At 58.6% G+C, this 12,015-nt stretch overlaps 1 protein-coding gene across 1 annotated transcript in view; it reads right to left on the reverse strand.

The window, feature by feature from the left end:
• Positions 1-11,142, reverse strand: part of ETS1 (ETS proto-oncogene 1, transcription factor) — a 53,247-nt gene extending 42,105 nt beyond the window's left edge. The window contains exon 1 of the mRNA XM_063178619.1: positions 11,038-11,142. Within this exon, the coding sequence (XP_063034689.1) occupies positions 11,038-11,107 (70 nt within the window). The 5' untranslated portion in view covers positions 11,108-11,142. The remainder of the gene's footprint in view (positions 1-11,037) is intronic.
• Positions 11,143-12,015: the final 873 nt, after the last annotated feature.

Consider the following 12,015-nt stretch of genomic DNA (forward strand, 5'->3'; position numbering starts at 1 on the left):
AGGGGCCGGCACGGAGCGCTCCGTGACCGTCAGGGGATCTTTGCGGAGCAATCTTTTCCGAGACAAGTCATGAGATTATTTCTTGCCTGGAATTTGCTCCCGCAGCTCCCATCGGCCCCGGACTGCTGAGTCAAGAGACCGCCGGGGCTGTGCCCTCCAGATGAGTAAACAAATTGCCATGGGGAGCGCGGGGGGCCGGGGGGGCTGGCGCCCGGCGGGGCGCGGGATGGGGCGGGGAGGGACCCGATGACTCCCGAGCCTTGGGCTGGGGATGGATCCCGGCTTGGCAGCCGCGCACGGAGTTAGTCACCAGATTAGCCAGCACTTACACACGCGGCTTAAAGGCACACCATCCTCCCTCCCCTTCCCTCTCCGCCTTTTCCTCCGGGGTCTTATCCCCCTTTTCCCTTTTATTTTTGAGATTTCTTTCAGCCGTACTTTGGCTCTTAGTGAGTGCCAGGGACGGGCAGCCCGACAGCCACGCAAGGCAGAAGCTCTTGAAGACACCGAAGGGGGGAAAGGGTCCGGCACGGGGGTGACAGAGCTCGGGCAGCCCCTCCTGGTCCCTCCGCTCCCATGCCCGTCGGGTCACTCTATAGGATCCATATGGCCCCGGCTGCTCCGCGCTCGGCTGCTTGGAAGCAGGAATGGTGCGAGTCATCCCGCTTGAAGGCAAACAGGCTCACGGCCGGGGCCTTTCATGTTCCGGCCTTTGGAGCCAAATTCAAATCTGGAGCCGCTTAAAGGGATGGAAAGAGCCCGAGCGAGGAGCGGCCCCGCCGGGCCACGGCTACCGGGACAGCTCCGCATCCCAAACCCCGCGGCTGCCGCTGGAAAGGGAAACTGCCCCAGCCTTCCCAAACCCTGCCGCTGGAAAGGGAAACTGCCCCAGCCTTCCCAAACCCTGCCGCTGGAAAGGGAAACTGCCCCAGCCTTCCCAAACCCTGCTGCTGGAAAGGGAAACTGCCCCAGCCTTCCCAAACCCTGCTGGAAAGGGAAACTGCCCCAGCCTTCCCAAACCCCACTGGAAAGGGAAACTGCCCCAACCTTCCCAAACCCCACTGCTGCCCCTGGAAACTGCCCCAGCCTTCCCAAACCCTGCTGGAAAGGGAAACTGCCCCAGCCTTCCCAAATCCCACAGATACCACTGGAAACTGCCCCAGCCTTCCCAAACCCCGCTGGAAATGGAAACTGTCCCAGCTTTCCCAAACCCCACTGCTGCTGCTGGAAACTGTTCCAGCTTTCCCAAACCCCGCTGAAAGGGAAACTGTCCCAGCCTTCCCAAACCCCACTGCTGCTGCTGGAAACTGTTCCAGTTTTCCCAAACCCCATCACAGCCCCAGACCCCAAGCCCGAAGTTCCTGGCAGCCTCGACAAGGATGGGCTTGGGAAATGCCACCGGTGCTGCTCCCAAGCTCCTCTGCAGCCCGGGGCTGATGGCAGGGCTTGAGCAGAGGAGCTTTTCCTCACTCGCAGCTGCAGAGCAGGAGGAATTGCGTTTGCTGACCTCATGGAGCAGTCTGAGGCACGGAGCAGTTGGGTAACGTGCCTCGAGCACTTGAAAAGAGAAAGCTCTTGGCATTGCATTTTCAAACCGCTTCTAACAATAATGGGTAAAAAAAGAAGGGAAAAAAAAAAAGACCCAAATTTCACGTGTCCCACTCCATCTTTTTTTAATTTTCCAGTGGAAAAAGCCAGGACTACTCAGCTTTTGCAAGTTGTTTCTTCAGAGGGTTCAGGTTTCGGTAAACAATTGCTCAAAACTAAAAGGTAAGAAAGCAAAAATCCCCTTTTCTGCTCCCAGAGCAGTGACCAAAATTCAGTGGCTTTGCACAAACACATGCAGGCACCTCTGAAAAAAACTTTCATGTGGGTCAAAAAGCCACAGTTTGATTATTGTGATAAAAACTGCTGACAACGGGGGGTAAACAACACAAAACAAGCCCAAAGCACTGCCCAGGGTCCAGCTTCAGCTTTTGGGGTCTGCTGCTGGCAGGGGCAGCTTCCCTGAGTGAGCAGGGTTACCCTGCAAGGCCGTGCCAGGAGAGGCAGCATCCCAGGGGATGGCAGCCAGCCCCATCCTGCCGTGCCTGACTTGGTTCCCCAGGGATGCTGAGCCTGCCCCAGTATCCCAGCACCCCCAAACTGGGAATTCTGGGGGGTGGATGGCTCCAGGCCTGCCTGCTGCTGGGGAGGAGCCGGGCAGTGGAACACAGAGTGTGGAGAGCAGGAATCCTGCAAGCAGAGGGAGACCTGGAGCACCCAGCTGAGGATGCTCCCTGCTCCCTGAAAGCGTGGAATGGGAGTGCTGTGCCTCAGTTTCCCTAAAAAACAAGCTCTCATCAAACCTTTTCTCAACATCTTTTGGGGTGCAAGGCCCCAAAGCTTTAGAAAGAAACTTCCAAAGAAAAGCTCAGTCCCTGGGCTGGCTTCCCCTGCACTCCCCACCAGCCATGAGAAGAATGCCTTGGAATCACGTCAAATATTTGAGATGAGATGGGGGGAGAGAGAGGGGGCAGGCGAGGGGAGAGGGGGAGCTTTTGACTCAGTGTCTGGCTTCTTTCATCAATCCCACATTCCTGCTCATGCCATCACCCTCCGGGAAAGTGCCACAACCTACAGAACCCATGTGGAGCCAATTTAGAATCCACTCCGTGTAAGAAAATGCATTTTGTTCATTAGCAAGCTCTGGATGCTCAGCTGGGGTGAGGAGGCAGCCCCACAGCCATCCCAGAAGGGGATTCAGTGGGAAGGTATCTTACACACAGCCACAGCCCAGAGCACAGCAGTGCTCCCTGCACTCTCCCAGGATGTTGTTCCAGCCCAAATATCCCCGGGGTTCCTGCCCCAGCCACCTGAGCTGGAGGTCTCTGCTCTTCTGGCTGTATAGGAAAGGTTTAAACACAAGGGAAAAAGGTGGAGAGCAGGGAATTGCTGGAGCAGGTATTGCTGTTGTGCCCAGCAGCAACTGGGAGCTGAATGAATGGGAATTCCAGCCCCAGAGCCCAGTTCAGAGCCAGACAGAGCCCTGGGACTTTGCACGTCCCAATCCACAACCAGGGCTGTCACAATGACTCCAATCCTCATTCCCAGAGCAGAGGGAGCCACAGAAAGGAGGGGATTTTCCTCTCTGGGCAAGCAAGCTGCTGCTTCTCGGTGTGTTTGTGATATTTCTCTGGCAGGTTATATTTATCCACGAGCTCCAGGAACCAGATGTGGGATGGAGGGGCTGTGCTGCAGCAGCTTCCTGCCTGCCTGCAAACACCAGCCCCACCTGCCCTGCCCAGAGCAGGACACAGCCTGCAGAGCCAGGAAACTCTGCAAGGTCAGGGGAGGGGACAGGGACAAACGTGTCACCTGCCTGGCCCTGCACAGGGGGCATTGCTGCCATGAGCTGCTGATGTTCATGGCACAGAGCAGCAAATCTGGGAATTTTGGCAGTTGACTGAAAAAAAAAAAAAACGCCAAAACCTCAACATAAAAATGCAGAGTTTCAGTTCAGAAAGAGATGGTAGTGAGAGAGCAGTGACCCATCCAGGGCTACTCTGAGCCAGCCACCTCAGGAGGAGGGTGGAACACCTCAGAGCAGCTCTGAGCACAGCCCTGGGGGCTCTGCCTCCCCCTCAGCCCTGCAGGGCTCAGGCAGCCTTTGAAAGGTTCCAGAGCCAGGGTGAGACACTGAGACACCACAGCTGAGCCCCCACACCAAACTGCAAACTGAAACCACCCTGGCAGTGCCCAAGGCCAGCCTGGCCAGGGCCCGGAGCCACCTGGTGCAGTGTGAGCTGTCCCTGCCATGGCAGGGGTGGAACCTTCCAGCCCAAACCATTCTGGGACTGAAGGATTTATTTCTTTTTTTGCCAACTCTGTGCACTTGGTCTCCAGCTCAGTGTCCATCCCAGACTTTCCCTCCCTGTTCCAGGAGATATTCAGGCACATGAAGCCACTTTAGATTTCCACATTTTCCCATCACTGCCAGGGAAGCCTGCAGGCACAAATCCCCAAAGCTGGGGAAGCAGGGCTGGGGAGATGAGAGCAGCTCTGCAGGGCTTGCACAGCACCCAGCCCAGCTTTCCAAAGTCACCTCTGCAGGAGCTGATCCCACTCCAGGCCCATTATCTGCAGAGCCATCTCCCAGTGCTGCCCCCCCTCAAATTCCACTGCACCTGGGAAAAATGTAGGAGCTCGTAGGAGAATCAATAAATATTTATTGTTTAACCAGCAGTATTTTGACTGGAGATGTAAGCATGGCCCTGTGCCAGGGAAACAAGAGCCTTCTTGGCCAGCGCTGCAAACAAATTTTTGTCTGTATCTCGTTGGAAGATTATAAACTACACAATGAAAGGAAAAAAAAAAAAAAGAAACACGGGCAGCGAGCAGCTTAGTCACGGAAGAGGAACAAAAGAGCTGAGATGGATAACTGTGGCATGGGGTTACAAGGAAAGGGCTGCAGGCCTGAATTTTGGCTGTGAGACAGCTGTGCTGCTCAGATCAGCTGCAGATTGTGCCACTGGCTCCTGCTGGGATGGGGCCTGGAGCTGCAGCAGGAGGCTCTGCAGAGATGCAGCAGGAGCTCCCAGCCAAAAGCAAACTGGGGAGTGGGGCTGAGCCTGCAGAGGCACAGCCTCGCCCCTGTGGAACACCCCAATTCCCACAGGGACCCCGGGGTCAATGAACAGCCAGCCCTGGCTCCAGGGCAGTTTTAGTGCTCCAATACAGCAGATCATCCATCCCCTCCTTGTGCACCTCCTAGCCAGCACAGGTGCTCCACCAAGCCAGCCTTGGCAGCCTGGAGGGTGCCAGAGCTGCATCCTTTGGATCAGGGACAGCAGTGACACTTGCTGTCCTACATCCTGCCATTCCCTCACCGTGTGCCATGCAAGGACCAGCTGACCGTGCAAAAAGGAAAAGACTCTCCTGCCTTATCTGGCACAGATTTACTTGGATTCATTCCCCAAAATCCCAGCAGATTCTGGTGCCAGAAGTGACAGGAGCCATTTAGGGTGGCAGCTCTGCCAGTTCACATCCCTGACGTGTTTCACACAGTCTGGTCCTACTCACACCCACCTGAGGCTTTAATCTCTGGGACAACCTGTGCACCCTCAGCCTGATGCAGCTGCCCCAGCTCCTCACGCAGCAGGATCCATTCCAGAGGAACGTGCCTGTGGATTTCCACTTTTCCCCATCATTGCCAGGGCAGCCTGCAGCTCCACAGCAGCAAATCCAGAGCTGGCTCCCAGAAAAGATGGGGCTGCCCCATCCCTGGATGTGCCCAAGGCCAGGTTGGATGGAACTTGGGGTAATGGGAGATCTCCCAGGTGAGATCTTTAAGGATTTCAACCCAAACCATTCTGGGATTCTGTGATAATCCCGTGGCAAAGCTCAGCGTGCCCCAGTCCTGCTGGAGTCCCAGCCCCTCGCTGCCTGCCTGCGATCTGCTCAGGATTTGGGAGTGCAGGAAGCCCTAGGATGCCTCAGCAGCTCCACAGCATTCCAGCACGAGCCTGTGTTATCCCTGCGTTCTGCAAGGCCCATCAAAGCATGGCACGCTGTAATTACATGGCAAATTAGGGGCCACTTCATGGAACCACACTGTAATTACACACTTGCTGCGTGCTATGGGGAGCTCGGGATGGAAACGTGAAAGGAACGGGGTTTGCTCCTGTTCCCTGGAAATCTCCCTCCCTGTACCAGGTTAAAAACCAGGGATGTGTGCTCTGTGGATGTGTCCCTGAAGGACATCTCCGTGAGCTGCCCTCTTTCCACCCCTTTTCAGAGCTTTGATGATGGGAAGCCGACACTAAAAAACTTGAAGCTGGTGGCAGCCAAGTGCAGCCAGTCCCCCCTCCTGGGCACCTCTCATTGCGCATCCCGGCTGGATACCACAGTAATGGGCATTTTGGCAGCGCATACTGAGGTAATTGCTCTTCTTCAGCCGAGTTCTCACCTCCTCCGCAGGCAATCAGCACCGAAAACACGAGAGCGGCCCCAAGCCCTGCACTGCTGAACCTCAGCCTCGCTGCTGATCACTGCTGCCCTCACAGAGCATCCCCAGCCGAGCCCAGCGCTCACCTCGGCTGCCCTGCAGAGCAAAGCGTTCCAAAGGATGCAGATGCCATTCCCTGCATCCCTGGAAACACCAATCCCTGCCTTCCTTCCCCAGGCTCTGGCATCCCGGGTGTCCCTGGCAGGACAGGTGAGCTCTCCCAGTGCCACTGAGGCAGTGGGGGACACAGAAGGTGCCGGAGCAGGGAGGGAAATGCTGGGGCTCAGAGAGAAATGCTGGGCTCGGAGGGGAATGCTGGGGTCCGAGGGGAATGCTGGGGCTCAGAGGGAAATGCTGGGCTCGGAGGGGAATGCTGGGCTCGGAGGGGAATGCTGGGCTCGGAGGGAATTGCTGGGGCTCAGAGGGAAATGCTGGGGCTCAGAGGGGAATGCTGGGGCTCAGAGGGAATTGCTGGGGCTCAGAGGGAATTGCTGGGCTCAGAGGGGAATGCTGGGCTCGGAGGGAATTGCTGGGCTCGGAGGGGAATGCTGGGGTCCGAGGGGAATGCTGGGGCTCAGAGGGAAATGCTGGGCTCGGAGGGGAATGCTGGGGTCGGAGGGGAATGCTGGGGTCGGAGGGGAATGCTGGGGCTCAGAGGGAAATGCTGGGCTCGGAGGGGAATGCTGGGGTCGGAGGGGAATGCTGGGCTCGGAGGGGAATGCTGGGCTCGGAGGGAAATGCTGGGCTCAGAGGGAAATGCTGGGCTCAGAGGGAATTGCTGGGCTCAGAGGGGAATGCTGGGGCTCAGAGGGAAATGCTGGGCTCGGAGGGGAATGCTGGGCTCGGAGGGGAATGCTGGGGCTCGGAGGGGAATGCTGGGCTCAGAGGGAATTGCTGGGCTCAGAGGGAATTGCTGGGGCTCAGAGGGAAATGCTGGGGCTCAGAGGGGAATGCTGGGCTCAGAGGGAAATGCTGGGCTCAGAGGGAATTGCTGGGGCTCAGAGGGAAATGCTGGGGCTCAGAGGGGAATGCTGGGGCTCAGAGGGAATTGCTGGGGCTCAGAGGGGAATGCTGGGGGTCGGAGGGGAATGCTGGGGGTCGGAGGGGAATGCTGGGCTCAGAGGGAATTGCTGGGGCTCAGAGGGAAATGCTGGGGCTCAGAGGGAATTGCTGGGCTCAGAGGGAATTGCTGGGGCTCAGAGGGGAATGCTGGGGGTCGGAGGGGAATGCTGGGGGTCGGAGGGGAATGCTGGGCTCAGAGGGAAATGCTGGGCTCAGAGGGAATTGCTGGGGCTCAGAGGGAAATGCTGGGGCTCAGAGGGGAATGCTGGGGCTCTCCGCTGTGTTTTATCCTGCATGGAAACAAAACGTGGCCATGCAGGAGCCAGCGCCGGTCAGCAGCAGGGAAACTGAGTCACACAGCAGCTGACACAGCTGGAGGGCTCAGCCCTGCGAGGACAAGGCAGGATCAAACCTGTCTTTTTGAGAATAATGTCCCAAGTCCCGGGGCGCTTTCACCCCGAGCAGCTCAGCAAACTGCCCCCGTTGGTCGGGCTGCTCCAGCTGTGACCCCATTCCGCGCACACCTGGAGCCAGGGGTGGCTGCAAACTTGTCCTCCCTAGACAAGGCAGAGGCCAGAATGAAGGATTCCCTCCTAAACGCAAAGAAAAGGGATTTTCTCTGCCCCTTGCCCGCGGCCAGGCTCTGTGGAGGAGCTCTGCGCTTGCCAGGCTCGCTGTAAATGTGAAAACTCCCTTATTTGTCTGCGCTGAAAGTGAAAGCAAAGCCTGACCTGGCTGTGGGAAGGGGGACAAGCACGGTTCAGGCAGGTCCTGCATCCCTGAGCAGCGTGGGAGCTGTGTAGGAGCTCCCCTGTACCCAGAACCAGAACCTCACAGAGCTTTGGGCTGCAAGGGAAAATCTTGCTTCAGCCCTAAGTGACGTTGTCCCAAATCCTTAACAGAGGGAAAAGCTGTTGCCAGATAAAAGCACACCCCTGGGATGCCACCCACGCACAGGCCAATGGAAACAACGTGTCCATGTCCCAGCTGTCCTCGGGGTAGGCATGGGAAGGGCCAAAGAGCCCGGATTGCTGTGCTGTGTGTGCACAAACCCTTTTCCAGGAACCAATCCCCCCCTCCTGCTCCCATAATCCCATAACTCACCTCAGGGAAAGGAGGCAGGAGCAGGGCTGGATGCAGGACGGGGAGTTTGGCATCCCTGCCCCACCTGGGATGGCCAGCAATGACAGCTGGGATTACAGCCCTGCTCTGGTACCTCGGGGAGGCAAAGCTGCAGCTTCCTGAGCAAGAAATGAGCACTGGGAGCCCCAGTTACAGCCCGGAGCTCCCCGCAGGGCTGGAGCTGCTGCCCACAGCCAGCAAATGCAGCTTGGCCGAGCTGCAGGAAACAAAGAGATTTGTGGAGGGCAGCCTTCATCAGCCCCCAGGTGAAGTTCCCTTGGGGTTGAATTTTGTGTGGTTTGGGGTTTTACTGTCTCAGAAAAGTCCCACCAAGCCTTTGGTAGATCAGCCATGTATGCACAACCACAAGTGATGTTACCACCCTTCCATCACATCCTGCTAAGAATATCCACACACAGAACTGTGTCCTGAAGAAGAATCCACCCCATGGGGCTCTGGCTCTGACCTGCTCATCTCACTCACACATTCCTGCTGCTAATAGTGGGGGTGGAGGGGGAGGATTTGGCTTTGGAAGCTTTCTGGAGCTTTACAGCTCCACGTCCCTTCCAGGTTATTTTTAAACCCTTTGGACAGCACAAATCTGCCCAGAGTTTTGCAGGCAGAGGTGTGGGGTGGAGCAGGGTTTGTTTTGGGGGGTGAGGGGGGACAGAGTTCCACGGGACATCACCTGGCACATCAAACATCCTGCACAGCTGAAACCCTCAGGCTGCAGGGCCCTCCCTGCCCAGGGTTAACCCCACAGATCACATCAGAGGGGCGGCAGTCCTTCTCGGCCCATTTTGGAATTAAGGACGATGGGAACATTTGGTGGTGGATTCAGGGCTGCAGGAGCCATCAGGGAGCAGATGAGCCCTCCAGGAGCAGAGAGAAGTGATGTTCCCTCCTCCCCTGGCCGGATCCCAGGAACACGACCCAGCAGCATCCACACTCCTTCCCTCGCCATCAATCCCACCGAACCAGAGAGCTGCAGCTTTTTTCTCTCAGAGTTGGAGGGGAAATGAGGTTAAGCCAGCTAATTGACAGCGCTGACCTTTGTGGCTCCCAGCGAGCGCAGCCACCAGCACAGGAGCGGCTGCAGCTGAGCCGATGGGAGGCACAGCATTTCTACCTCTGCGTTTGTGTTTTTCAGAGCTCTTCCTGCCCAAGTTTCAACTTTGGGTCAGCTCCGAGAGCAGTTTGCTGACATCAGCTGCAGAAGAGCTTTCGGGACAGAAGAAAACGAACTCAAGGCAGGGTGAAACTCCGAGTCCTCCCTTCAGGCACCAGGGAATTCCACTGCTCCCGACACCCCGAGCCTGGGTGAGAGCGCTCACCCACACCAGGAGAGTGCAAATTTTAACAGATACTTTACTCTGGAGTGAAAAGCAAACTTCACCCCACCCTGACTGCCCAGGTGTTTATTCCTATCCCGTTTTCCTCCCCTCCGAACAAACAGGCTGAAGGACAGCAATGAGTCTTCACCAGAGTTTCAGGAAAGAGGCACAAACGGGTCCTCAGCTCCCCTCCAGCCTCTCACTTCAGCTTTGTAGGCGCATTTTTAGCATCCCTCAGGCATTTGGAAGCCTGGTGCTCCCCAGCCCACCCCGGGGCCAGGCTCAGCCCTGCTCCCAGCACAGGGAGCTCCCTGCGGCCGGGGAGGGATCCCGGGGGGGACATTCCTGTGCTGGGCACTCCGGAGCCCACGGACGGCTGAAGCCAAGGTGATGCTGCCTTTGGAGCTGTCTGCAGCCCCGCTGATGCTGCACCGGCATCTGTTGAAGTGCAAGCACCAACCCCTGTGCGGCTCCAGCACTCAGCTGTCATTTCATTTCCACACGCAGCCCAAAATCCCAATGCCTGCGGGAGCTGTGGCTCCCTTCTGGCTTTCCTAGAAACTTTCTAACCGGCAGAGAAACAACTCAATCCTTAATTTGATTTTCTTTGCCGCACCGGTGCTGCACAAAACCCAGCAAACTTCCAGTTTGGCGCAGTGGGAATTGCAGCAGGGAGAGATGAAGCAACAGGACTGGTTTAATGCAGAAAAAAGTTTTTTGTTTTTCCTGCGGGTCCTCCAAGCTCCATCCTCCAGCTCGCCTGGGCAGGGCAGAGAGGAGTTGAGCGCCCGGGGTCAGCGAGCAGCCAGACGCCAGCAGTGTGTGAACAGCAGCCCTTATTCTGGTCAGCCTCGGCTCGGAGCAGCAACCGCAGCCAGCAGCAGCTGAACTCACCCCGCTACAACACACAGAAAACCCTTCTCGCCTCCCTCCAGTAACGTGTTGCTCTCTGCACCCTCTCCCCACCCATTTCTCCAGCTCCAGAAGGGCGAAAAAAAAATCAAAGCGGCGGGTTTTCCTGGATTAAACGTGCTAATTCCAGAGTATTTAGCACTGGAGTTGTGTTTCCCAAATACCACGAGTGCCTGGACCACACAAGGCATTTCCAGCCAGGGATGGGGAAACGCACATCCATCCCAGCTAGCGATGGGAACGGGCGGGAGCTCCGGGAGCGCATCTCTCCTGCCTGCCCGCCGGACGGGCTTCCCAAATCCCGGCAAGGATGCCAGGAGCCTGAGGGAAGGAGGCTGGAGGGGCGGCGGGATGGATTTTAAGAGAAGGAGGGGGATGGAAAGTCACAAAAGCGCTCGGAAAGTCAACTCGCTTTCGGCAGCGGGCACAGCCCGGGCGGCGCCGCTGCGCTGCGACTTGGGGCGCGCTCCGTGTTCCCTTCCAAAGGACACCCCCAAAAAACCCCACACCGACCTTTCTGCCCAGCCCTCCCCAGCGGCCCGGCCTCTCCCCCCGCCAAAGCTCCCCCGCCGCCGGGGCCGGGGCTGCGCGGAGGGGACGCGGAGGGGACGCGGCGCTCACCGGGGGACGGGAAGAGCTCGATGTCCACCTTCTCCGTCTTGATGATGGTGAGATCCACGGCCGCCTTCATGGCTGGGGCAGCGCCGCGGGGGCGTCGCGCCGGGAGCGGGGGGCGGCGGCTGAGCCCCGCCGAGCGCGGAGCGGGGCGCCCGGGGCAGCGCGGCCGGCGCTGCCTCCCTCCTCCCGCTGCTCTTCCTCCTTCTCCTCCTCCTCCTGCTTCTTCTCCTCCTCCTCCTCCTCCTTCCTTCCTTCCTTCCTTCCTTCCTTCCTTCCTCCCGCGCTCCTCGCTCCGCTCCCGCCTGCGCTGCGCTCCCCGCTCCGCTCCGCTTCGCCCGTCCCCGCCGCCGCCGCCCCGGCCGGGCTGAGCCCAGGGGAGGGCGCTGGGCCGGCCCCGAGCGGTGACAGCGGCCGAGGAACCGCCCCACCCCGCCCCGGAGGCGGCACTGCCCGGCCCGGCGCTCCGGGGAGCGGAGCCGGCGCTGCCCGGCCGGGGGAACGGGGGAAAGGGGGCAGCGCATCCAGGGGGGAACGGGGGAAAGGGGGAACGGGGGCAGCGCATCCAGGGGGGAACGGGGGAAAGGGGGAACGGGGGCAGCGCATCCAGGGGGGAACGGGGGAACGGGGGCAGCGCATCCAGGGGGGAACGGGGGAAGAGGGCAGCGCATCCAGGGGGCCTTCGCCCCGACCTCTGCTCGCACCCCGGCCCCAAACACCACGGGATAAGAGTTTGAGCACGCTGGCTGCAGGCAGCCCTGGCTGGAGCCGCTGTCTGAAACCGATGGTTCCTGAAACCGGGCCAGTTTGTGTTCACCGTGCCTGTCTCGACACGAACCGCTGCCTTTCACACTCACCCCTTCGGCTCCCATCACCCCTTCATGCTCACATAATCTCCTCACATTTCCATCTCCCCTTCACACTCCCATCATCCCGCCTGGAGCAGCCTGGTCCTCTCCCACCCACAAGCACATCCAAAGTCAG

Source organism: Melospiza melodia, chromosome 29 (genome assembly GCF_035770615.1).
Source record: "Melospiza melodia melodia isolate bMelMel2 chromosome 29, bMelMel2.pri, whole genome shotgun sequence".
NCBI classification, from domain to species: Eukaryota; Metazoa; Chordata; class Aves; order Passeriformes; family Passerellidae; genus Melospiza; species Melospiza melodia.